At 39.1% G+C, this 26,976-nt stretch overlaps 1 protein-coding gene across 1 annotated transcript in view; it reads left to right on the top strand.

Moving 5' to 3' along the window:
- The window catches only part of TAF3 (TATA-box binding protein associated factor 3), a 147,133-nt gene extending 120,621 nt beyond the window's left edge, over positions 1-26,512 (top strand). The window contains exons 4-7 of the mRNA XM_038403592.2: positions 3,253-3,335; positions 18,448-18,703; positions 23,444-23,550; positions 24,323-26,512. Of these exons, the coding sequence (XP_038259520.1) occupies positions 3,253-3,335; positions 18,448-18,703; positions 23,444-23,550; positions 24,323-24,437 (561 nt within the window). The 3' untranslated portion in view covers positions 24,438-26,512. The remainder of the gene's footprint in view (positions 1-3,252; positions 3,336-18,447; positions 18,704-23,443; positions 23,551-24,322) is intronic.
- The last annotated feature ends 464 nt before the right edge of the window (positions 26,513-26,976 follow it).

Here is a 26,976-nt window from a genome sequence, read left to right as displayed (position 1 = left end):
AAAAAAATGCAGCACATGGCAATAAGGGGCTTATATGACTACTAGTATTAGTTCAGGTGAAAGAAGTATTGCTTATACATAAAACTGGACAAATCCACTGACAATGTATTTTTAGTTAGCTACAAAGGAGTCTTATATTGCTGGACTTTACCTCTTTGGTGATTTGGGAAGCTTAGTAATCCACTGTAAATACTCTTCTGCAGGCCCCAATTCCCAGTATTACTCCAGAATGCTGCTCTTTCATTTTAACCCCTAAAAGCACATGTTTCCTTAATTTAGCTTTTGGATCACACAATGGCTTACTTAACCAGCAGTTGTGCTGTAAGTGCAAATGATCAAGTTACTGCCTGGACACTTAACATACCATGACGCATCAGTTTAAGAGAAATAAGAATGACCTGAAAGATGAGTGGTGTTCGTAGGAAGTCTCTCCACATTATAAACTTGATGATTTTTTTAATATCAAATGTGTTAGACAATGTAATAAAGGAGTTAGTGAATGTTAGTGTGTTTAGTGTTAGCACTAGACAATATATGGCAGGGATTAACATTTCTAATTTAGAGTTCTATGTTTTGTTATAACCAGTTTTTGTTAAGTAAGTGTGATTTCATACCTTAGTTTTGATATATATTTCCTGCAACTGTATGCCAAAATGGTTAGCAGATAAATGCGGGACCATCCACAGTATATTGCATATAGGACACAAAAAAAGAAGTAGCACGAAGACTTGGCATGCTTAATGAATAAAGGCATTCAGTCACAAGTCCTAAGAGGGAGAGGGGGGGAACGATGATGATGATTATTTAGGACCAGATTGTGACTACGTGATCTGCCATGAGCATTGTTATGCTGCCCCTGGAGTAACCCAGGAGGGAGATTGTGATTTAGTTTCCCCACTGCTGCAGGGGGATTAACCTGCATTGTGTATAGATCCTGCACACTGACAGATCTATGTGGTATGGAGGGGAGCTCTGTGGAGTCTACTTCCCCTCCCCCACAGCTACCTGTGATGCTGGTAGCTGGCACAAAGGAATAAGGGGCTCTGTATGCCCCATTGTGCTGCCACACAATCGAGGCCATGATTTGGCCCTTATTTATTTGTTACAGTAGCACCCAGAGACCCCAACCAAGATTTGGATCCTCTTGTGCTGGGTGCTGTGCGCACACACACACACTCCCTGCCCCAAATAGGTTACACTCTAAGTAGTCAAGACAGACAAATGATAGGCATGGGGAAGTGCAATGATTTATGCAAGGTCACACAGCAGATCTGTGGCTGAGCCAGGTACAGTACCCAAGTCTCTTGAATCCAATCCAGTTCCCTGCCCACTGGACCAAATTGCATTTAACTGAGACAGATAGAAAGCAATTAAGAGAGACACAAGGGGGAGAGAGAGAGAGAAAGAGAGAGAGCAAGGCCATTCCACACAGCAGAAACTGCAGAGAAGAAAACGCCTTGTACCAACCTGTGAGGAATGGCAGAAAGGAGATATATAAACAAAGGAGTAGAGAGAAGTCTGTGGCATATAAACAAAGGAGTAGAGAGAAGTCTGAGGTAGAAGCATAAAATCGTAGGGTTAGGAGGGACCGCAAGAGTCATCTAGTCTGAAGCTAGTCCATGGAGAGTTCTATTGTACAGCTTGGTTATCTGTGCAAAAAATTGAAATGTAAAGTCAGATTTTAGTTGGGTTTGTAGTAGTGGTTTTTTTTTCGTTTGTTTTTGTTTTGGTGGAAGTTGCAGCTTTTTATATACAGTCCAGCTTTCTCAGTCACGCATCTCTGGATCTCTATTTATGGAAATATATAATTACTACACCTAATTGCCCTTCTAAGTCCTCCTACTCTGGCCTTTGCCTTTTTCCAACCTGCCCTCTTATCATGTTGACAGTTAGTCCCCTCTTCCTTCTTTAAACCACCTCCTTTCAACCATGCTTCTTCCCTCAAGAATTGTCGCTTTTTCTTTAAATCAGTCCAGCTGGTTGTGCAGTGAATTGTTGTGTGAACTGTTTTTTTCTCATTTAGATTCCAAGGCCCTGAATCAACACAGTGCTTAAGCTCGTGTTAAAGTGCTTTGTTGAACAGTGATGGATTTAATCATGCATTTAAAGTGAGAACTCTTCAAGAAAAATCGCAAGAATATTTTATTGTGGGAAGTGTTAGGCAGCCTAAATATAGGGGTTGCTATAGCTCCTCCTCTAAAAACTGAGTTGAAAAGCTGATCCTCTGGGGCGCTGAGCACCATTAACTGGTATTGTTTTGGAATTTAGGATGCACAACAGACACTAATCCTTAGTAACTCAGCCCCATTCTTCACAATATTGCAGAGCATCCTGACTGTGGTCCCAAGGTTGCAAACACTTATGCATGTGCTTAACTTTGCACATGTCATTAATCCCGTTGAAACCATATAATTAAGTGTTTGCAGGTAAGGGGCTTAGGTTTTTTCCCTTCTCTGTGTTCAAAGTTTTGATTCTGCAAGGGGTCACAGTATGTTTGCTTGCTGTATTTGGGAAATATTTGCTTTAATCTAAACTATGTGAAGTGTGCCCAGATACCAAGATGGATTCGTAATAATTGGGTGTGCCTATTGAGTACAATTAGAATATTTGTACAATGTTAGAGTCTGACCCACAGTACACATGTATCTTATCATATATCAGTCTCCAGGATTGTCTACGGTGCATCCATAGTGTGGACTATGGTATGAATTGCAGTGCGCATCAAAGTGTTACAGTAACTGCCTCATGTGGACACTGCTGGTGCAAACTGAAAGATAACTAGTTCACATTAATATAGTATAGTTTAAAAGCATTAATGCAAACAAGGTACTTTCCAGTTCACACCAGCAACAGCCAGTTAGATTGCAACACTTTGCTGTGCTCTGCAATTCACACTCCTGTAGTCCATACTGCAGCACAATGCAGACATAACCTCATTGTGTTGAGACCAGCTTAATCTTTTCATAACTCTACAATAATATTAAAGCAGTAATTAACATACTGTACATACATTTACAAACACAATGAACTTCCAAGTTGACTTTTCAGTCCATAACTGATTTGTGATGAGATATTGCAGGGATCTCCCAACAAACAGTGTCCTTACAGGCTGCGGCATGTAGTATGGGGAAGAGTGATAATTTAAACTTCCTTTTGTCAATTGAACTCATCTCCAGTGTAATTAGTAAAGAAGTGTTAAATCTCTGTTTAGAGAAGTAGTGTATTTATTGTTGAATGTATTCCCTTGAACAGATAAAAGTGGAACCTGTTGTTCCAGCTCCATCACCAGTTATTCCCAGGCTGACGCTGAGAGTGGGTGCTGGCCAAGACAAGATGTAAGTACAAAGAAATCAAGTGGAAAAGGGTGCATGCTTATCAGAGAGTCATTGCTTACAACTTCTAATAAATCCTGTTTTCATAAAGGAAACTTTAAAAAATATTGGCTGATAAAGGTGTGCATCTGTGAAACCTTCTCCTGATATTACAAAGTATAAATCAAAATACTTGCCATTAAAGAAATCTCACCCAATTTATTCCTTAACCTCTGAATGGAACACCTTAGCATTTCCAAGGAAAGCCCTCTGAATTTCTCCATTATCTGTCCTGCTGCATTCCCCACTAATGTTCTTCTAGGAACATAATCTTAAATCACTGGTCAATTTAGAGTAATGGCCAATCTTCAACAGTAGCCAATGAAAATCTTCATAATCCATACCATATTTCAGGGAGAAATTTCAGAGCCCCAGGCAGTTAGCAGCTTTGTGCATTGAAACATGATGGTTGACATCCCGTTATACATTTTTATTTTAGCTAGTATAAACTGTTGGTAGTGGTTATTCATGTAGGTGCCTAATCCTTTTTAAATCCTGGTTTTGTTCATTAGCTCACTAATTATTATTACTTGTACAGTAATACAAAAGGACCCAATAGTCCTTTTGTGCTGAGTGTTGTATAAACATAAATAAATAAGACAATCCTTGCCCCAGAAGCATATGATCTAAATAAGGACAACATGCAACAGGTGGGTGTAGAACACAAGGGGGGAAAACAAGAGGCATCAAGGTCCATAGCTATGTATTGTGTGAAAGTGTTTCCTTTGATCAGTTTTCAAAATGTGTTGCCTTTCAGTTACACAGATTTCTTACATTAAGATATGGTAAATATTAGCGCCCAACAGATCTTCTCCCTACCATTCGTTATTTTATGTACCTCTGACATATTGCTGCTTCTTTGTATCATTGCCAAACTAGTCTAATCTTTTTTTATCTCTCTTGATGTATGAGCTAAGTTGTATTATTATCAATTATTATTATTACTGTTGTATGGCAATCTTTCCATGCTTCCTGTCATTTTCTTTGTCCTTTACATGACCTTTTCTGACTCATCTGATTTCAGATGGGGTATCTAGTACTGAACACAGTATTCAGTGTGTCATCTTACCTGTCATCCATTTACAAAATGGCATTGTGATGGAGAGGTCTATATCCGAGATGATTGCTGACTCAATGGGGTGGGGGAAAGGAACTAAAAAGCTTTGCCATAGTTTGAAAGAATTGATGTATCCTGGAAGCTTGGGTTAGTCAGATACCTGCAGTCTGGATGCCTTGTTTAGGGAGGGATCTACCCAACTTGAAAGATTTGCTCCAGCCCCGGAAAGATTCATTTTAACTTGGGAGCTTACCTGTTGCAGTCTTGAAAGACTGAGTTAAGCCCGACAGTGTTTTCCCCTCAACCAGAAAAGCCTAGACAAAAGCTTTTTCTAATGCTTGAACGGGGGGGTTATGTTAGCTGGTAGCTATATTGTTATGAAGTTTCTGTGGGAATTTTTGTGAATTAAGTAGTTTCAGTTCCTATGGGACCTAAAAAGTTATATATAATATATTTTCCCCTCTACTTTTAATGCTCCTGAATCTTTTCTGCCTTTTTGCCCTTCATAATGTTCTCATGTCATATCATTTTATGACAGGCATTATATTTTCAAAATTATTTTCTGTCCCCTTAAGTATGACTTCACTGAGGACATTTGGACAGAATGTCCCTTTGAAGTCTAACAATGCACTTTCCTTATAGATACAAGGAGGATGCTTTTAGACTCATAGACTTTAAGGTCAGAAGGGACCATCATGATCATCTAGTCTTACCTCCTGCACATTGCAGGCTACAGAACCTTACCCACCCACTCCTGTAATAGACTCCTAACCTCTGGCTGAATTACTGAAGTCCTCAGATCATTAGGACTTCAAGTTACAGAGAATTCACCATTTACATTAGTTTAAACTGCAAGTGACCCATTCCCCATGCTGCACAGGAAGGCAAAAAGCCCCAAGGGTCTCTGCCAATCTGATCGGGGGAAATTCCTTCCCAATCCTCTATGGGGTGCATACAGTATTAGTATTGATAGCTAACTTTGTGAGTAACTATCATTGCTGTACAAATGTATTTAAAAGCTTGGGCAATTTCCTCATACATATACCAAGTTTAATCAGTCAAGGTTGCTATAGACTGCATGTCCCACCAATGTAAACCACACTAGAGTTTAAGTAAAAAAAAAAATTTAGCACTGCATCTGCGTTCCACTCACTATTATCCCTTTTCAGTGTCGTCAATCTCCCTTCCACAGTACATATGTAAACTGTTTGGGGCATGGGACTGTCTTTTGTTATATATTATTCCACATTTTAACACAGTGAAGCCCCAGTCCATGATTGAAGCTTCTAGGAGTTACTCCAATACAAATAATATCACTTCCCTCCACCTGAACAACAATATTTAACCTTAAATCAGACCATGTTTTTAGTTCTATGTTCAGTCACCTAGTAGCAGAGATTGGACCTGTGGATCTAAAGCCATAAGTCTCTACTCCCTGAGCTAAAACACTCTGCTCTATTAGCTCAAAGGCTGTAGCAGGCACATCAACCTCTATGTACTCCAGCAACTAGAAGGGGACACCATGAGCCACACTGTGGAAGAGACTTATTTCAGGTTGAGAAGGGGAACTGGTGAGTGATAAGTAGATGAGGTCTTGAATTATTTTAACTGCTCACTATCTTGGTTTTTACAGTTTATTTTGCTGAGATATATATGCAGTTTAGCACTGTAACAGTTAACAGTTGGTGTGTGTTTAAGGGAGTTTTATATAAAATACTGTGTTGAATGGGTGTAATTTCAGAAAGAGATAGGGCCATAAAGAAATAAGACTTATATAATATGCCACTGGACATGTTGTTGGGTTTTTTTGACTTTTTTTTTTTAAATGATGCCTATTCAAGGTCTATGCACCTCAATGTAGTTCATCATATAGTACACACCATTAAATTAAACCTCAGCAGCATTCCACAGGCACTTGACTAGCCAGCCAGCCAATGATCCCTTTCAGCATCTCAGAAGAATACTCTCCATTTTCTCCAAAGACCCCAACCATCAATTTGTTAGTCTCTGAGGTGCCACAAGTACTCCTTTTCTTTTAACCATCAAATAGAGACTTTTGCAGCATGCCTGAAAAGTCTCCAAATGCGGGCTATTGTGGAACAAGGGGAAGCATGTTACATAGTCTTGGAGGCCCCACAGAGAATACCCTGCCAACCACCCCTTCTTTTATAACAAGGGGATGCCTCTCCAGCACCTTTGTTGACCGCATCTTTGACAGTATGTCGCAGGGAGAGAGGCGGTCCCTCAGGTGAGCAGTCCTAGGCATTAACCAACATCCTTAAAGTCTGTCCAGAGGCCAATGGGCAGCCAGGGCAAATCCTGGAGCACTGGTACTGTTTGTTCGCAGCAAGATGCTATGTTCATTCTGAGACTGAAGGTGTAGAAGGTATAGGCCTGTGGAAAGTGGCACACTAAAACCAGTCCCATCTTAATCCCATCCCAGAGGTCACATACTGAGGACATGTCTATCCGAATGTTTACTGAACAGCAAGCTGGGGTGTAAATCTACAACACTCCAGCGAGTTGCTCACTAACTGTCCATGTGGACCCTGCTGATGCACATGCGCACTAGGGAACATTTAGTGCACAACAGCAGTGTCCACACGGGTAGTTAGCTGGAGCTAACTGTAGATTTACACCAGCTTGCCGCTGAGTAAGTGTTCATGTAGACATGCCCTGAGTGGAGGCACCGCAATATTAGTCCCTGCTGAGGGTGAGGGGGTGAGGCCAGACTCTGATGTAAAGAGAGCTTCTGGCATGGCTGCTGAGTCAACTGCTAGAATGGAAACTCTGTGCACAGAACAAGTACAGTAAGACAGCAGCAGTGCAAGCTTTCACTCATGTGCCTTCATCCTGATTTGGAGGCACTACCTGAATGGGTGAGAAGTTAGCTCATTCTCTCTACCTCTTCAGTCCTTAGTCTCTGCTGAGATTGACAGTCAAGGTGCAAGTCAGAGTTAATTGTGACAGTGAATTTTAATTCTTTATATTTCTGTGAATGCTAATATTGGCTGGTCCTAGATGTAAGTGATCTCTGCATTTCATGTTTGCCCTACATAAGCATATGTTGTCAATCCCAAGAATATGGGTCTTCATAGTGTTCTAAATAAGTATAAGTATATAAAGTCAGGCTAGTAGAAATTAAAATGTAGCCGTCACTGAAGGATAAATAGAACAGAAGGAAAGACTGCTACACATTAGGTTTTTGCAAGTGCTTTAACTGCACAATAAAACAAGTGGAAAGTAGATTATAATCAAAACATTTCCATCTTAGTAGTAAACAATTACAGCAATACTTGCATGGGTGCCACATTAAAAGAAATTTAGTGGATTCCATTCTAATGCAATTAGAGCTAATTTTGTTCTTTAAATGAATAAAAGGTCAGCTAGTAAATCTAGTTTATCTTGAGTACAGACTTCAATAAATTGTTTTATTTAATTTGCTGTAAAAGATCTTATCCTTAATGGGCCTAGGTCTTATTAGTTTGCTTGGGTTTTAAAATATTTATGACCACCTTTTAGAGATGATTTGAATGATAAGTTGGAAAGTTGTTGTTGTTGTTGTTTTCCTGCAGTGTTATCAAGGCCCAAAATCGCTAATTGAGTCAGTGTAGGAAGGCATTTAAGATTAGTCATGTAGAGAAAACTGGTGTGGACCCTTCCTGAATTTAAATCTCCTGTAATTAGCTGTTTTGTTAAATCATCAGGTCGTGGCTTGTTTGTCCATTGTCCAGTTATTTTTTCCCAAACATAATCATATTTCACACCTATGGTGTTTAAGAATGCTAATCTACTGATAATGCATTGGCATGCCATTTACTGATGCAACGGACATGAACTTCAAATTAACTATCTACTGGAATTCCTGATATTTGTGATAAATTCATTTTATAATTACAGACAAATAAAAAAACAAAAATACCAAAATCTAGCTTCAGTGCGGGGCCACAGAAACAATGTACCATTGATTTTTTCGGGGCTTCTGTGGTTTAAAAGCAAGGCATATATTTTTGTGAAATCACATCTTTAATCTGTATCTTAAAATGTCAGGCTTCTTACTCCAGGCTTACAGTATTGTATTTTAGCTCCATTTTCAATAGGGGACCTTGATGCTAGTAGTGAGTGGACTGTAGCTGTTTTAGCACTGCTTTAACTTGTAATTTGATGTGCCCAGTCTAATTAAATTGCCATTTATCTTAAATTTTTTGAAGTGGATAGATGTCACTTTTTTTTTTTTTTTAGAATATAAATGTGTGTGTATATCACCTAAGGGTATTATTTATTGAACTAAAATCTTAAAAGAACTGATGGCTGGAAAGAGCAAATTTTTGTTCCTAGTATTTCGTTGACTTCACTGAAGCTTCATCCCAAATACTGTGGGAGAGACATTCAGTGACCTAGCTAAAATGTGTTGGTGGGCTCATTCCACTGCTTAGCGTAGTGGATAAATGTCCTTATCACCAAAACAACTACTATAATTGGCACTGATTGACACCCCTGGTAGGAAATCTCAATAGAGGCTAAGGACTGAATGGCAGTAGAGACTGAATTATCCATTCACCACTAGATGTAATCTCTCTACGGAGCAGTGGTGACCTAGAAGCATGCTGGTGGAACAAAGAGGGAAAGCCTGTATTGGTATTTTTGAGTCTGTTACTGTTCAGTTTCCATGGCTGTCAGTCCAACACCGTCCATGAGAAGCTCACATAACACACTCACGTTTATGTAAACTGGCACAAATGGCATCTGCCTGAAAAGGCATAGGAAGGAGATAGCATGGATGGAAAAACATTCTGGTGGGGAACTACAAGGATCAACAAGTGGAAACCTACTGTGGCTACCTGCAGCACATCTAGATTATCACAGAAATTATTTTTTTAAGCAAAGATAGACGGGTTTTTTTTCTTGTATACCTATTCACTTGTAAATTATTTAAAGTACATATGTAATAGCATATTAATACCCCACTAGAATACCTTTATATTATATATTTATGTAGCTTTTGTATTTTTATATGGCTTCATCTTTTGTCATGCAGCATACAGACAAGTACCAAACTTACTATAGGCCAAGATTTCCAAAAATGTGGTGTATACAATTAGGCTCCTAAGTGTAAGCCTGAGTTACAAAACAGCTGAGCTCGCAGGAACTCCCAGTGAAGTCAAAATCTCTAGGAAAAGTTGCACAAAAAGTAGCAGAATTGAGAGAAATCAGAGAACCAAAAGAGAAACGTAGAAATAAGGCTACAGATGTTTTCTGCATTTGAAGTTCTTGAGAACAGGGACTGTCTCAGTGTAATGCCTTGCTCATTTGGCCCTGATCTTAGTTGAGGCTTCTAGTTTCTACTGTAATACAAGCATTTTTTTTAAATGTGAGGTGTTCAAACACTACAGCAATGGGAATTGTACAGGTACATATATATACATAGTTGTTTGCCACAGACTGCCGTGAGACTACAATTTGCCCCATACAATTTTGTACAATACTTACAATTTTTACATGGTATCTTCTTTAATGGAAATTTGTAGGCTGTTTAAGGATGGTTGTTCTCCTTTTAATGATAAATAAGTAAGCCATTGTGAAGGAACTTTTGAACTTTGTGTGCCATTTAGTGGCAAGTTATTTAGACGTTGATAATTTAGATTACTGGCTTCATAGTGTTTGCCCACAATAGCTGAATAATGGGGATCATTAAACTCCCTGTGTAGGTATATCCAAATTGTGTTTGCCTTTAACCTTGGCTCTCTGTGTGGCTGGGGAGGGAAGGATTGGCTCTTTATTGACTTGTCAAGCTGTAGGTTTGCATTACAGGCCAAGCAGCTCATGACCCATTCCATTTATTTCACTGTTTTGTGGTGGGGAAACAGGTAAAGGAATCCTGCTGGAAGCCCCTCCTTCTGCACGTTTTTATGAATGAGTCCAGTGTTTGTAGCAGTTAAGGCACCGTGACCAAATCCTCCAAAAGATGTAATGCAAGCAGCATGGGGCTATTGTGGGACACAGCTGTGGGTGGTGTTGGTTACCCTGTGAGACATTGCTTATTCAACAGAAAGCTCTGGAGGAGAACTTATGGTGGAATTAAATAAGAGGGAAAAAGTGATACTTCAGGGAGAAAAATGTAGAAGGTAAACCACTGTTTGGAAAATCAGACAATAGAGTCCTGGCAGTGAATGTCTATGTTTATTACAGTACTAATGGGTATCCCAATTATTTTACAATGTATCACTTAGCCGTGAAAGGCTAAATGTTAACAGTGTGATACTAGAATTAACGCTTTGTGTTGCTCAGTCAACTTGTTCTACAAAACCAGAAAGAACATATACTGGTTAAATCAACTCCTGATATAATTAATGGACCACCTAAGAGAGAGGAGGGAGAGAAGTGAAAAACAATCTAATTTCCAGCCAAGTAATAAGTGAAATGTAGGCTTTAGGAACTCCAGTGAACTTTACAGTTTTGCTAAGGGTCTGTCTACACTATGGAGACTATACTGGCATAGCTGTATCACTGTAGCTATGCAGGCATATCCCCATAGCCTACATTGACAGAAGGAGGTATTCCATCCGTTTAGGAACACCAATTCCCCAAATGACAGTAGCTACATCGACAGAAACATTTTTCACACCCCTTCTAACTTTTAATAGTAGACCAAGCCTAACTATTTATGTGTGTTCTTTCCTGGAATTGCTACATTGAAATTATAATAAAGAGCTGGAGGACTTCTCCAGTGAGCTAATGCCTTTTTAAATACCGAATGGGTGTGCTCTTTATTGAAGACATTGTCTAGGGTGCGGTTCATATACTCAAAGGAACATTTGGCAAAGGGATAATATATTTGGCCCCAGTCCTGCACTCAAACTCCCATCCGTGGACCCTGGCATCCATACAGAGTCCTGTTGATTTTGTTCTGGCTCCACAAACATTTACCTAATTGTAGGATTGGGGCCTTTGTGTGCAAGTGTATATGCTTCTGAAGGTAATAAGACCCCAGTGCCAGAATGGGTAGAACATTGTTTTTTCCAGTGTGCTTTTAAGCTGACCTAGAATTTTTTTTCCCTTGAGTGTGAGAGTTAGTTCAAACCTCAAGCTTAGTCCTAGCCTCTCCTTTAATTACAGAAGCCACCCCACCAATTATTCACCGTGGTTTTGGTAGTTGGAAGGTTCATGCAAAATTATTTTCAGTTTGCACTTGGATTACACTCAGTGATGATTCCAAATGTGAATCCATAAAAAGTTTTGAGTCATTAAAAAACAAACCACTTACTGTATGTGAGATTTTTTGATTTTGCTGTTTGTTGTGCAAGAGTTTAAAATGTGTGTGTTGTGTACCTCAATTAAAAAGGGGAAAAAACTTCAGGCAGATTTAGGCGCATATCTGCTTCAGCAGCATTGCATGTGGAAATGGGCATACGCAATCTCCCTTTCTGGCAAAACAGAAACTGATCAAATGTACACAACAGAATTGAAGGCAGGTGCTTCTTCATTACACACACACCAAAAAAAGGCTTGACTTTACTACAAAATTGGTGCGAAAGAAAAGAACTTTGATATCTCAGTTTTTCTCTTAAAAGTACCTTTTTTTGTTGTTGTTTGTTGTTGTTACCAAAGTCTCACTTGTTTCAAAATGAAATTAAAACAAAAATAAGTAGCTTGCATAGAGGCAAAGATTTGAGGTATTATTATTATTATTTAGTGCCTAGGAACCCAGATGTAGTCCAGGGCCATTGTGTTAGGCACTGTACAAACACAGAACAAAAAGGTGATCTCTGCTCCAAAAAGCTTGCAGTCTAAGTAAAGTTGTTAGGCAAGTGGTTCATCTGGTAGCTCAGTATATCATCGGGCAGAAAATCAGGTTTTCGGACAGACCACATCACTCAGTTTTTGCATAGGTGGGAGCCAGTGACAAGGTGGAAATAATAATCATTATTCAAAAGGAGGCCTTTCTGCACCCTGGTCTACATTCCAGACTTATGTCCATATAACTTATGTCGCTCATGCATGCAGAAAATCCATACCCCGAGCGACGCAGTTGTATCAACTTAAGCCTTGGTGTAGACCACACTATGTTTACAGGAGAGCATCTCTCATTGACATAGCTACCACCTCTCGGGAAGATGGACTATCTAGGCCAACAGGAGAAGCTCTCCCGGTGACATACGTAGCATCTTCACTAAACGCTACAGCAGCGCAGCTGCACTGTACAGGTAGACAAGCCCTGCACTGCAGTAGGATCACTTTTTGATAGCTGTGGGTACTTAAAGCCCTATCTTGATTCCCACTATAGATGGTGGAGCAGAACTGTTCCCGTCCACAAACTTGTAAGATGTTCATCAGCATAGTATCTGGGCATATTTGCTAAAATAAGGGAAAGCAATAGGGATTGGAATCAGCTGATTTGGGCTCGCAGGGCTTGGGCTACGGAGCTGTTTAGTTGAAGTGTAGATGCCGCACCTTGCGGGGTCCCAAACCTGCACTCCAGCACAAGCGCAAACGTCTGTACCGCAATTGAACAGCCTTGTAGTCTGAGCCCCATGAGCCCAAGTCAGCTGATCCAGGCCAGCCGCAGGTGTTTAATTGCAGTGTAGAGATACACGGAGAGAATAGACAAATGGAACTATTTGCTTATTTGAAAACACTTTTATTCTACAGTTTTTTGTGTCCAAGCTCTCAAAATATATTTAGATGTGCATTTCTCTAGGAAGAGACTTTGTTAGATGTATCTATATATAGGATACTATACAGGTATAGTTAAAAGTGGCCCAACTTTCCCTTATAGGCAAGACCTTATGTACCTAAGTCATTTTGAAAATGGGACTTAAGTTCCTAAGTCACTAATATTTTTGAAAATATTACCCATAGTTTAGACCGGGCTTTTGAGGGCACAGCATGTTTGAAACCATACCCTCTATAAAAACAAAGATCATCAGACTGTGATTTCTGACTAGACTATTATACCTCTCAGTACAATGACATTTTTTGTGATTGGTACTTGGAGCAATCTGTGGTTCAAATCATACTTTTAAAAGCCATTTCCTTTTGGTTTGCCCTGTGTTTATACTAATCAGTCAGTGGAGCTTTCACCTGTAGGAACAGATTGAAATCAAATCAATTACTTCTAGAGATAGGAAATTATTTCACACCTTTGAGTCTTACTCTGCTCCAGATGCAGCATGTTACAACTCGTGACAATTAGAGCCAATTATAACCTGACCAACCTGCCTTGGCATTAAAAAGCCTGGTAGAACTTGCTCTACATTTGCAAGATCAACACTTTGCTTCTGTGCGCGTGTCTGGTTTGGGAAGTTTAGTTTTGTGATCTGAATGCAGTGATCAGTCTAAAGCAATGATCAAAGTGAGGATTGACCAATCTACCTTTATAAAAGGATTCCACTGTATATTTTAAGTACATTATAGTATTAGAGTTATAAATACGTGTATTCCATTCCATTATAAATGCATTATGACATTTTGTAAGAAATATATTTCCTGTTAGCATAAAAGAGAGTTGAAAAGATATTTAAACTTGCGGTAAAACCACCTGTACTACAGAGTCTCTACAATAATTCTGCTTTCTTTGGGGAAGGGAGTGGTAATAGTTTTTATTTTATATTTATGTGGTTGATGTAGACTCCCATTACCATATCTAGTCAAAGGGTTTTCTCACACTTCTTAATTCTGGGGTAGCCATTTGAATAAGACCTTTAACAATTGATATTTATCTTTCAATATAGAAAATAATTGTGATGACATGTTGCCAAGAGAGCAGCCCACAGAGAAACATAACTCTGATCTCAAGGCCCTAGGCATTTTTTGTTCACTTGGCTGATGTTAGTTTTTGTCTGAGTCCCGCTAAGAATCATTTAATCCTGCCCCAGTTTTCTGGGAGTAAGTGAAACTAAGGATACATTTTAGTTTACTAAGTCCTACTTTATTTGGAATTATGTGGTAAACATGTTAAAGTGAAATATTATCTTCTTCCAAATTATGATGGCCTAATGTGTGATCTAGTGTCTAAGAGCACAGAACTGACTACCAAGAGGACTGGCTTTGATTCCGGCCGGTGCCGCTAATTTGCTGTGTGACCCTAGGCAAGCCTCTTCCTCACCTTTAAAATGGGGCTGATAATTCTTGCCCTCATTTAAAAACTTTGTGTTCATGTTTCTATGCAAGTCTGAAGTAATATTAATTATTAGGTCCTGGGGCTGCCATTTTACCCTGGGTTCTCCCTACCTACATATTGCCACTTATGCAGCCCCTGTCTTCATATAAGAGGACAAGGATTTCCACCCTCTCTGAAATTACCTTATGATCTCTTCAAGTGGCATAAGCCTAAATGATTGATTTCTCTTCTTCCTCTGAACTTCATTAGCCCAAGGGAGTGGTAAGCCCGAGTGTGCTCCAGAATGCAGCTCTTCTTTGTAATACCTGAGCTCTTGTGCCAAGACAAATAGGCCAGACTTGTACTATGTACATGTTCTAATGGCACACTTCAAACAAAGAAGTAAATTGATTAATATTTGGCACTCATCAGTGAATATTTTAAGTTGTGTTGGTTTGTTCCTCATATACCCATGTACTGAGTTTCTGCAGTATTATTATTACTTAGTTTTGTTATAGTCGTTCTTACAGCCCAATTCAGAGTCATGGCCTGGTTTTGTGTACACTAGGGAAATGCATTGTTTGGAAACATGTGAGCTAACACAATTTTAAGTAAGGCTGACCATGACCAGCTCACGCATTTATTAAAAGTTGCTAAACTCTGTCTGTGCTAGGTGCAAAGCTGTGTTTAAAATCATGTTAGCTCACACATTTTCAAATGCAACCTATTTTCTTGTCTGGACTAGGCCATAGGCTGAGGCCAAAGACAGAACTTTCTCCAGTGGTGGTATGAGACTGTGGAATGAACTCCCCCAAGACCTAAGAACCATCACAACAACCTCACCACTTTCCACTCCAAGTGTAAGGTGAATTTCTTTGACCTTGCCTTCTCTAATATAAACACATAGCAACAGATATATTTATAATAATAATAAAGACCTTACCAAAATAAGAAGCTCCACTGCATGTGCTTCTCCATTAAGGGAGAGATGAGAGAACAAACAACACAGGACAGATGTGCAGTCACATTGCTAATGCACTACTGGAAGAGTCTTAGATACTATGATGATGAGCCTCATATAAAAACTTATATAGAACAGATTAGAGCAAAGGTGGTGCTCTGAAGGGCTTGTAATATGACTGTAAAAAAAGATCCACAAAAGGAAAGATAAAGATGTTCCACTGGACTATCCAAAGGACTTTTGCTGTGCCAATAATTTATCTTCTGCATTGATTTGCCTTTTGTCTCTCATCTAATTTTTATTATTGTCAGGTTGTTTACATCGGAAATGCAGTCATGAGGCTGAAGCTGTAAACAATTACTGATGCTGGAGGAATTAATCCCATTTCATTACCCCATTGCTAGTTTTCTAATGTTTCTCCTCTTTGGTTGTCTTCTTTTTATTGCCTCTCACGTTTAGGCCTTGGCGGGCAGAAATAGAATCATAGAATATTAGGGTTGGAAGAGACCTCAGGAGGTCATCTAGTCCAATCCCCTGCTCAAAGCAGGATCAATACCAACTAAATCATCCCAGCCAGGGTTTTGTCAAGCCGGGCCTTAAAAACCTCTAAGGATGGAAATTCCACCACCTCCCCAGGGAACCCATTCCAGTGCTTCACCACCCTCCTAGTGAAATAGTGTTTCCTAATACCCAACCTAGACTTCCCCCACTGCAACTTGAGACCCTTACTCCTTGTTCTGTCATCTGCCACCACTGAGAAAAGCCGAGCTCCAGCCTCTTTGGAACCTCCCTTCAGGTAGTTGAAGGCTGCTATCAAATCCCCCTCACTCTTCTCTTCTACAGACTAAATAATCCCAGTTCCCTCAGCCTCTCCTCGTAAGTCATGTGCCCCAGCCCCCTAATCATTTTTTTTTTTTGCCCTCCGCTGGACTCTCTCTAATTTGTCCACATCCTTTCTGTAGTGGTGGCACCAAAACTGGACGCAGTACTCCAGGTGTGGCCTCACTAGTGCTGAATAGAGGGGAATAATCACTTCCCTTGATTTGCTGGCAGTGCTCCTCCTAATACAGTCTAATATGACGTTGGCCTTCTTGGCAACAGGGGCACACTGCTGACTCATATCAAGCTTATCATATCCACTGTAATTCCCCAGGTCCGTTTCTGCAGAACTGCTGCTTAGCCAGTCAGACCCCAGCCTGTAGCAGTGCATGGGATTCTTCCTTCCTAAGTGCAGGACTCTGCACTTGTCCTTGTTGAACCTTGTTGAATGGTAATATAGTTGGTATGGTGATTAATTATATCAAAACTTGCTTTGTGAGCTATATATATATTTTACTATGATTCTTGTCATGGTCCTAAGTTAGTAGTGCAAAGAGGCTATCTCAATAGAAGAACAATACATCTTTTTATTTTAATACCTCAGCATATCATTCAATATTTTACAGTTTCAAATCTTTTGTACAATTTAACTTAGATTATGTGCTGAATGCAGACATGGCCACGGTCCTAGCCACACTGCATTTTGAGTATCACAGGAGAATAGCTGCAGTGTACTCTTCGGGCATTCTTGTCAACAGGAATCAGTTTGACATAAAGAATGCTTTATCCCCTTTTAATGAAAATCTTTAAGTGTAGGATGGTAAGTATTTTTTTAACAACTTATTTCCTAGAAAGAGAGATTTTCTTGCTACTTTTTGTCTCTGTTTGTGCTGGTGATCAGGTGGTGATCTATCATAATTTCCTACCACTGTTACTGTGGAAATTAGAGCGGGAGTCGCTCCCCCAGATGAGTTTGAGGCTCTACTCAGCTCTGACTTGTCTGCATTTTTGTTGAACTTGTAAGTCTGTTGATGTCAATAACAAAACTCCCCTTGACTTTCAATGGGGCCAGAATTTCACCCTTTGTCTCTTGTCTCCAGCCACTTCCCTGCTCTGATTCTACTTCCCTTTATGTGACCCTCACTCACAAGCATCTCCATTTCATTTTTCTTGCTTCCACCTATACCTGAAATGCTCACCTTGATCCTGTATGCCATGTGACTTCCTTTATTCAAAACCTACTTCTTTGCACAGTCTCTCCAACAGTGGCCCACATTCCCAAACTAACTTGGCAAAGTAAAAATTAATTAAATGTTCCAACAATATGTGCCCTTGTGAAAACAAGCAGTCTTGTAACCCTTTTTTGCATGAACCCTCCCTTTCATGATACCATCTTTCTGTTTCAACATTACTTTGTTTCTAACGTAGGTTGTAAGATTCTTACAGCAGCAACCTTGTCTTTAGTCTTTCTGTAAAGTGCCGTGCACTCCAAGTTTTACTTAATAATAATCAGATTATCTACTCCATCCTCCTGCCTCTGCATGATTGTTGTCTAGTGTATATTTATTAGAGCCACATCCTGTCTACTACTTCACACTAAAGAAGGTAGCAGTTAATGCTAGCTGCTAATAATATTGTGTGTGTCTCATTTATTTATCTTGACTAAAACCACCACTCATTCTATAAACATTTGAAGAAAGAAGTAACAAATTTTCAAATATTTGTAGAACCTCTAATGTAGACTCCTAGAGAGTGGTATTGCCCCCTCAGCTTGAAGATTAAAATCAGTGCTGCCCACAGCTGATTAACTTCCCTTTCTAATATTTCCCACTAACTGGGAATCTCAATTTCTATAGCGAGTTTAGTTTCTGTAAAGCCATAGAGAGTATTTATATACAGTGAGCTATAAAGCAATTGTGACTGTGTCATGCACTGGAGTTCAATTTGTAATGGCTGTCTATTTCAACCTGTTTGACAGGGAACGATATGCAATGAAAACTGTTCTAATGCTGTGTGGAAGCAACCTTTTTGCTTTTTGAAAGGCAAAGTGAATTGTCCATTTTGTATTTTCTTATATTTAGCCAATAACATGTCACTGTTTTTACATCAACTCTTCTGTGTCTGTCTTTTTGTCTGGCAGAGTCATCAGCAAAGTGGTGTCAGCACCAGAGGCTAAACCATCTACTCCTGTGAGTCGGCCCAAAACACCACCACCCGTGCCATCCCCAGTACCAGCTCCTGTCCTGGTGACCCCTCCTCCTGCTCCAGCTCCTCCTCCTCCACAGGCTACCATCTCGCCTGCTCTAATTCCACCGTCTTCTCCTGCGGTCTCTGCGGCAGGAGGCTCCAAAGCGCCAGTCAGAAGTGTGGTGACGGAGACTGTCAGTACCTATGTGGTATGTGATATACTTCAATGTGTGTCTTAATGCTATTGAGATCAATCTTTTGAGAATTCTTCTTCTTGGTGACTTTTCATTTTCAAAGTAAAGGTGCCGTGCCAATACAGTGTCAGGTGTTAGTCACGTGTATACAGCCCCTTCTCTACATGCACCTATTTTCAGGGGTTGATAACTTATTCAAAAAATTGCTTGTACATAAATGTCTTATACTTATTCTCAGCTAACGGTTGTCTTTCTTCTGGAAAGTCTACTACAGTTCCATTTGGGTATTTTCTAGTTGTCTGAACATGAATATTTTTCTCCTTGAGATCTTTCAGATTCTTTTTTAATGCTTGCCATAGATGTAGCCTTCAATGAGGAAAAGAGCCCCTCACATAGCAAAAGTTTAGAATTAGCACTTAGCAGTAATTTCCAATTTGTGCAGTACACTATTATTTACTAATTTTTTTTATAATGTACCAAGGTTGCAGATACTTGTGCAACTCTGAAGCTCTGCACACTTCCTGCATATAGCTTGTAGCCAATCCATCATGTGCTGTGAGCTTGCCATATCTCAGGTGGGGTTAAAACTTGGATGTGCCTTAGAGTGTTCCCATTACAATCAGAAAAATTTTAATAATTGCTTAAGAACATTTTACTAGATGCTCAAAAGCCACCATGAAGAAAGAATGTTAAAAAACTAGCTTGGCTTAGGGGGTAGTGAAATCAGATATTAAAAAATATATATATAACAAATGGAAGAAATGAAAAGTTGATAGTAATGAATATAAATCAGAAGCTAGGAATTGTAGAAAATTTATAAGGGAAGCAAAAGGACTCAAGGAAAAAACTATGGCCAGGAACAAAAGAAATCCTAACAATGGTAATGGTCCATTAATAGATGAAAATGACAGAATTGTAAATAATAATGTAGAAAAGGCAGAGGAGTTCAATAAATATTTCTGTTCTGTTTGTGAAAAGCGAGATAGTGTAGTCATATCAGATGATTAAATATTTTCCATTCCAACAGTAACTAAGGAGGATGTTAAACAAAGCTACTAAAGTTAAATATTTTGAAATCAGCAGGTCCAGATAACTTGTATTCAAGAATTTTAAAGAGTTGGCCAAGGAGCCATTACTGCTAATGTTGATTTTCAGTAAGTCTTGGAACACTGGGGAAATTCCAGAAGACCGTAAGAAGCAAAATAATGGAAGAGCTGATACGTGACTCAGTTTAATAAAGAAGTAAAAAAGGATAAGGATAATATGATTAATGCCAGTCAACATACGCTTGTGGGAAATGGATCTTGTCAAACTAATTTGATATCTTTTATGATGAGATTACAGACTTGGTTGATAAAGGTAATAGTTCTGATGTAACGTACATAGACTTCTGTATGGCGTTTGACTTGGTACTGCATGACATTTTGATTAAGAAACTAAAACGATGCAAAATGACACGCATTAAATGGATTCAAAAATAGCTAATTGATAGGTCTTAAAATGTAATTGTAAACAGAGAATCATTAAGTGGGCATGTGTCTAGTGGGGTCCCGCAGGGATCGGTTCTTGGCTATACACTACTGCAGTGGTTTTCAAACTACAGGTCTCAACCCAGTACTCGGTCGCGGAATGTAAGGCACTGGATCACGGCGGCTGTGGTCGGCACCGCCGACTGGGTCATTAAAAGTCCCGTTGGTGGTGCTGCCCGGCTAAGGCAGGCTAGTCCCTACCTGTTCTGACACTGCACTGCGCCCCGTAAGCAGCCAGTAGCAGGTCCGGCTCCTAGGCGGGGGGCCATGGGGCTCTGGCCAATGAGAGCTGTGGGTAGGGGTGGTGCCTGCAGCCGAGAACTACGTGGAGCCGCTTGCGTGCCTCTGCCTAGGAGCTGGACGCTTCTGGGGTGCAGTGCTGTCCGTGGTGCCAGAACAGACAGGAAGCCTGCCTTAGCACTCCTGCTGTGCCACTGACCAGGAGTTGCCTGAAGTAAGCCTGTGCCCCAATCCTCTGCCCCAGCCTGGAGCCTCCCCAAACCTGGAGCCCCCTCCTGTACTCCAAACCCCTCATCCCTGGTGCCACCCCAGAACCTGCACTCCCAGCCCAGAGCCCTGACCCCCCTCCTGCACCCCAGCCATAAGCCCGTCCCATACCCTGAACCCCTCATTCCTGGCCCCACCCCACAGCCCCCAACCCTCTGCTCCAGCCCTGAGCCCCTCCCACACCCCAAACCCCTCATCCCCAGCTCCACCAGCTCACAGGCATCAACAATTTTCTTCAACTGGGTTGCCAGAAAAAAGGTTTGAAAACCACTGCACTACTGATCACTTTCATCAATGACCTGGAAGAAAACATAAAATCATTACTAATAAAATTTGCAGATGAGATAGATTGGGGGAGTTGTAAATAATGAAGAGGACAGGTTACTGATACTGCGTGATCTGGATCACATAGTAAGCTGGACACAAGCAAGCAATACTTGTTTTAATACAGCCAAATATAAAGTCATATATCTAGGAACAAATAGTGTAGGTCGCACTTACATGATGAAGGACTCTATTATGGGAAGCAGGGGCTCTGAAAAAGACTTGGAGTCATGGTGAATAATCAGCTGAACATAAGCACCCAGTGCAATACTGTGGCTAAAAGAGCTAAAGTGATCCTTGGATCTATAAATGGGAATATCAAGTAGGAGTAGGGAGATTATATTACCTCTGTATTTGGCTACTGGAATAGTGTGTCCAGTTCTGGTGTCCACAGTTCAAGAAAGATGTTGATAATTGGAGAGGGTTCAGAGAAGAGCCAGGAGAATGATTAAAGGATTAGACAACAAACTTTGTAGTGCAAGACTCAAGGGGATTAATCTGTTTAATTTAACAAAGAGGAGGTTGATCACAATCTATAAGTACCTACATGGGCATGATAATAGAGGACTCTTCAATGTAGCAGATAAAAATATAACAAGATCCAGTGGATAGAGGTTGACAATAGACAAATTCAGACTAGAAATAAGGTACAAATTATTAACAGGGAGAGTATTTAACCATTGGAATAATTTATCAACGGTTGTGGTGCTTTCTCCATCACTGGCCATTTTTAAATCAAGATTGGATGTTTTCCTAAAAGGTGTGCCCTAGTCCAACCAGAAATTAAATCAGAGAAATCTTATGGCCTGTATTATACAGGAGGTCAGACTAGGTGATCGCAGTGGTGATTCATATAAGAAAACAGTGAACTTCCCAGATTAGACACCTACAAAAAATTAGTGCCTGTGTTGGAAGGGCAGTGCTAATTTTGCTAGGCATTTTATTGTCAAGACTGGTCAAACGAGGTTATAATTGGTTGTAATCTGCACTACCATAGCATATCGTAGCATTGTTTGTTTGCAGCCAAGTGACAGTGTGTGATTCTTTCTTAGCTTTGATTCCTTCAGAGAAAATATTTTGTGTGACCCTAACATCCAAAAGTCCAAACTGTCAGTTTACATGAGGCGCAAACATTTTTGCACAAACACGAAATGACTTTGCAGAGTAAGATTTGATACGTAGATCTGAATGATCATTACAATCCAAGATCATTCAAACCAAATTCCATCTCCCTGTCAATGTAGAATAGTACCCTGCATCATATTTTCCTGTGCTTATTGCAATCTAGTTTTGAAAAAAAAAACTACAGGGCTTTCCAAGAAGCTAAGAGATGTCAGTCATGAATTATAAAATGAATGCAGTCCTTGTGCATTTTCACTGATTTCCTTGGATGGTGATCTACAGACCAAAATGTGTTTAGTTTTTCTTTTTAATACCCTTTGTTGTTTTTAACCTTACTTTTAATGTCATCCTTATAAGCCTCTCATAGGTAACATGAAAAGTTATTCTCTGTACTATACAGGATATATGACCATGTGTTCTAGGAAATATTGAAAGGAAAATACATGAAATCCCGTTCTAAATACTTTTAAGTCACAGAAGTGATTAAATCAGTGTAGAGCCTCTGACAGTTGTGAACGTTTAGATTTTACCAAGCAATACAAAAAACCTATTTAATGAAACAATCTTGAAATTTAAAAATTGTAATGTGGTTTAAACTGGAAATAATACCCCCCAAAAATCCATCTTAAGGTATTGACTGAGATGAATTTAGTAAACAATTGCTTAATATTGTAAATGATCTGCCTCTCTCATTGCATTTACCCTTTAGTAAATTGTACTGTGACATCAATGTCATAAAAGGAATGGAAAGTTACTCAGTAACAACTTTTTTATATCCTTGATCTTATCAGGTAGTTGAGTTTGGCTAATAAGTAATAAGGCAATATATGCACGTTGCACTGTATTTATTACATACATGTAAGACTATTATCTTATGCAAGGGGCTACCATTGTTCTATCCATAAGCAGCGTAAAATTAAAAAAGAAATCAGTCTTCAGATCACTGGGAGGGTATCAGCAGCTAAGAATCTGTACTGTTAAGCCATGGTGATTGCTATTCTCTTGGGTCAAGTGGTTTAACTAGCTTTACTGGTTTACAGAACAGTGTAAAACAATGTTTGTTTTTACCATCTGAATCCAGTATAGCAAAAGCAATTAGAATGGTATTGCCAAGCACTTGTGGTTAGAGTATTCTTAGGATATTCTTTCCTGGAGTAGAGTGAACATTAGATAGCTTTGACTGATAAACAGGAAATGTAACTTTGAGAAAATCAGGTATGTTTGCTTACTTGACATTAAAAAGAATCAACTTTTTCTTCCTTTTTTATACCAGATCCGAGATGAATGGGGTAACCAGATCTGGATCTGTCCTGGCTGCAACAAAGCTGATGATGGCAGTCCAATGATAGGCTGTGATGACTGTGATGATTGGTATCACTGGTAGGTTGTTATAACCTCTTCTTCTGTGGCATTTTTTCACACCTTGCTGCTGTCCTAGAAACCACATGGTTATTCACAAAAAGCTAGAATACTATTTGGATAGTTCCTTTTCATTTAAACTAGTATTTCGGAAGATTTTACTTTTATCTTAGTTACTTTGGAAATTTGCAAAAGTAAATTTTAAGTTGCAAGGTGCCCATGTTTCTTCATTTGTTTCCATTAGAATTTATAGGAAAGTGTTCTGCTAAAACCAATAATAATAGTTTTGAAACTATTATTACATCAGATACTGGTACGTACTCTAAGAACAACAGGACTGTAAACACTATGAACATAGCAATAAAGTTTCAAGTTATGGGCTCATTATATAAAAAAAAAACATTTTGAAACACATTCTCTTTTTTTTTAAAAAGTGAATCACTTTCTAGGTATTTTTTTCAGACAGCTAAATAAAATCGAAAGGCTTTTCCACAAATAATTTAAATGATGATGTGGTATTGTTTTAAATCTGGGCTATTACACCCAAAAGCAGTAGACTTCTCATATTATTTTACAAAAAAAAACAAACAAACCCATTTCTTATACAAGTGGCATTCTAAGAAATTCATTGTTTCAAAACAAGAGGGTTTAACCATTTCCAATATGTGGGGTTTGGGGTAAAAAATTTAGTCAGATTCTGTTTCCCCTCTGAAAAGTTCATCCTGTTTGGATAAGAAAGAAAAGTAACACGTTGATTTACTGAGACCTTGTGGGTTTTTTGTCAAATTTATAGGCTTTGTGTGGGAATTACGGCTGCACCCCCAGAAGAAATGCAATGGTTCTGTTCTAAGTGTGCCAGCAAAAAGAAAGATAAAAAACATAAGAAGCGGAAGCACAGAGCCCACTGAAATCTTCGCGGTGGATTTAAGTCGTGCAGTCACTTCAGCACTTCTGCCCTGACTCCTTGGCAGACGGCTCCGTTCTGCTTCTGCCTCATCATCCGTCATCAGGTTTTATGAATTGACTCCTGAATGAATCAGGAACAAAAATACACTGTCCATTCTGGACTGTTGTTTTTTTCCAAACTATGTGGGCCCCAGTGGTTTAGATTTTAGTATGTTCCGTCACTGGCTTTCACTTACTGAAGGAAACTCACATAGAGTGATACCGAGGGTTAAATAGTTAACGATACAGCTCCTGCTCTTGCAGATCGTCAGCAGCAATGACAAATGTTGTAAATAAAGATATCTCCTCTGTCCTTTTTGATTTCTTTTTATTCTCTCCTGAGCCTTTGCATTAAGGTGTTAAAAGAGAGGACAAACATGTAAATTGCAGTAACTGTAATCTAAGGAGACCTACTGGAATGATTTCTGTAGTCAGAATACAGTTTTCAAAGCTGTATCCCTGCATAGCCAGATAATCATAACATGAAAATAAAAAAAGTGAGCTGGTAAATATTTTTGTGGTAAGAATATATGAAGCTTTTTTCCTTGATTTTTAGTACTAACATAAAATAAACATGTTCAAGCTTTTGTGAAATATCTTCTATTTTTTAAAAGAAAGTTTCTATTATGTCAGGGTTTTTTTTCTTCCATGTGAATTGTTTTCAGTGGATCTGTAATATATTTTATACTTTTTGTTTTTAGTCATTGTCAGTGTACCTTTTCATTGCTTGTATATTTCATCAGTGTGTAAAAACACTTCTCATTAAAAGATGTTCTCTCATGTAAATACCTGATATTTATAAAGTTTGGGTTTTTGTTTTTTTGTATTTTTAAGGTTTATCGGTTTGGGGTTTTTTGAGTGTCTTAATCCTAGCAGGTATGAAAATTCTGTATGATTTATGGCCATTACTGTGGCTTTAAAGGATTGTGATAGACCCATCCCAAAATACTTCCCAGGTGGGCCCACTAATGAAACCAACCAACCAACCAACATTCTGCTTAAGGCCCTGATTAAGGAAGGTACTTAAGGATACATGTAACTCTATGGTCTGGTCTACATTGGGTGGAGGGGGATCGACCTGAGATACGCAACTTCAGCTACGAGAATAGCGTAGCTGAAGTCGACATATCTTAGGTCGACTTACCTCACGTCCTCACTGTACGGGGTTGACTGCCGCCGCTCCCCTGTTGACTCCGTTTCCGCCTTTCACCACAGTGGAGTATAGGAATCGACGACAGAGCGATTGGGGTAGTGTAGACATACCCTAAGAAGGGAGTAATCCCAGTGCATAGAATTGGGACTGTTCTTATGCATAGTGAGACAGGTACTGAAGTGCCTTTCTCAATCGGGACCTAAGGCAATGGGCTCTAGCAGTTCTAATGGTAACAATTGAGTTTTAATTTGTAGCTGGAGCTGATCCTTTTATTTGCAAGTGTTTGTGTGTTTGTCAAAATGATTGCGCTTTCATTTAGAAAAAGGAAGTGTCGTTCGTATTCCATAAAGACTAGAAAGCGTACTATGCCATTTTGTTTGTTGTGATATTTTCTTTTAGTGTATCTTTTAATCAGTATTATCTTGCAAAGACAAAATATGCTATGGAAATGTATGTTTATTCTCCATTTTAAACAAAGGAATAATTCTCTAGAATGCCACAAGAATGTGACAGTATTAGATATTTTAGTACAGTGTGTCTGAGAGGTAAATCAAGTATATAGCACTAGATTTTAAGTATCATGCCTTATGTTTCAAAAGCTATAGGGTAAATCCAGCCTTCATTATTTAATTTTGGGGTGCTGCTACTTTGAACTGTACAGTAATAAGCATCTTGAGTTTTAGAATGCAAACATTTAACCTGTTGCACAGATATTACAAGTCACTTTTTTAAAATGCCATCTAAATTGATATTAATGAGAATGAATTAGTCATGTTTTTTAAAACATCTTGTCTAGTTAAAGAAATTAGGTTTTCCTGATATGACTGTTAAATTGCAAATCAGTGGAGATATGGATGAAATTGGTTTATTAAAAGTGCACTGTTACCTTCTTTGTTCAATGCCACCTCATTTATATTCTATCCCTAATTACCAGTCAACTCATAAGCCAAGACTGTTCTTGGTTTTAATTTCTAATTTTGAATGATTTGATGTTTTAAAACTTAATCTTGTTTTTCCTGTATCATAGATACACACAAAATATACTGTCTTTGGTCCTCTTTGCTTTGGTTGCACAATAAAGAACTTAGCTTTTGGTAACTTGTTTATCAATTTCCCCCTGTGTTCACAAAAAGAAAAGGAGTACTTGTGGCACCTTAGAGACTAACAAATTTATTTGAACATAAGCTTTCGTGCTTCATCGGATAAGCTCACTTCATCGGATGCATCTAACGAGTTTTTTCACGAAGTTGATAGATTTCCACTCTATACGTCTAAATTCAGTGCCCTGTGTTCAGTGAATCAGAATTTCCCACATTTAAACGATTAAATTGTGCAACTGAGATACAAAT

This window comes from Dermochelys coriacea, chromosome 1 (genome assembly GCF_009764565.3).
Source record: "Dermochelys coriacea isolate rDerCor1 chromosome 1, rDerCor1.pri.v4, whole genome shotgun sequence".
NCBI lineage: Eukaryota > Metazoa > Chordata > Testudines > Dermochelyidae > Dermochelys > Dermochelys coriacea.
The sequence above is the reverse complement of the archived record's forward strand: the minus strand, read 5'-3'. Positions and strand labels throughout refer to the sequence as shown.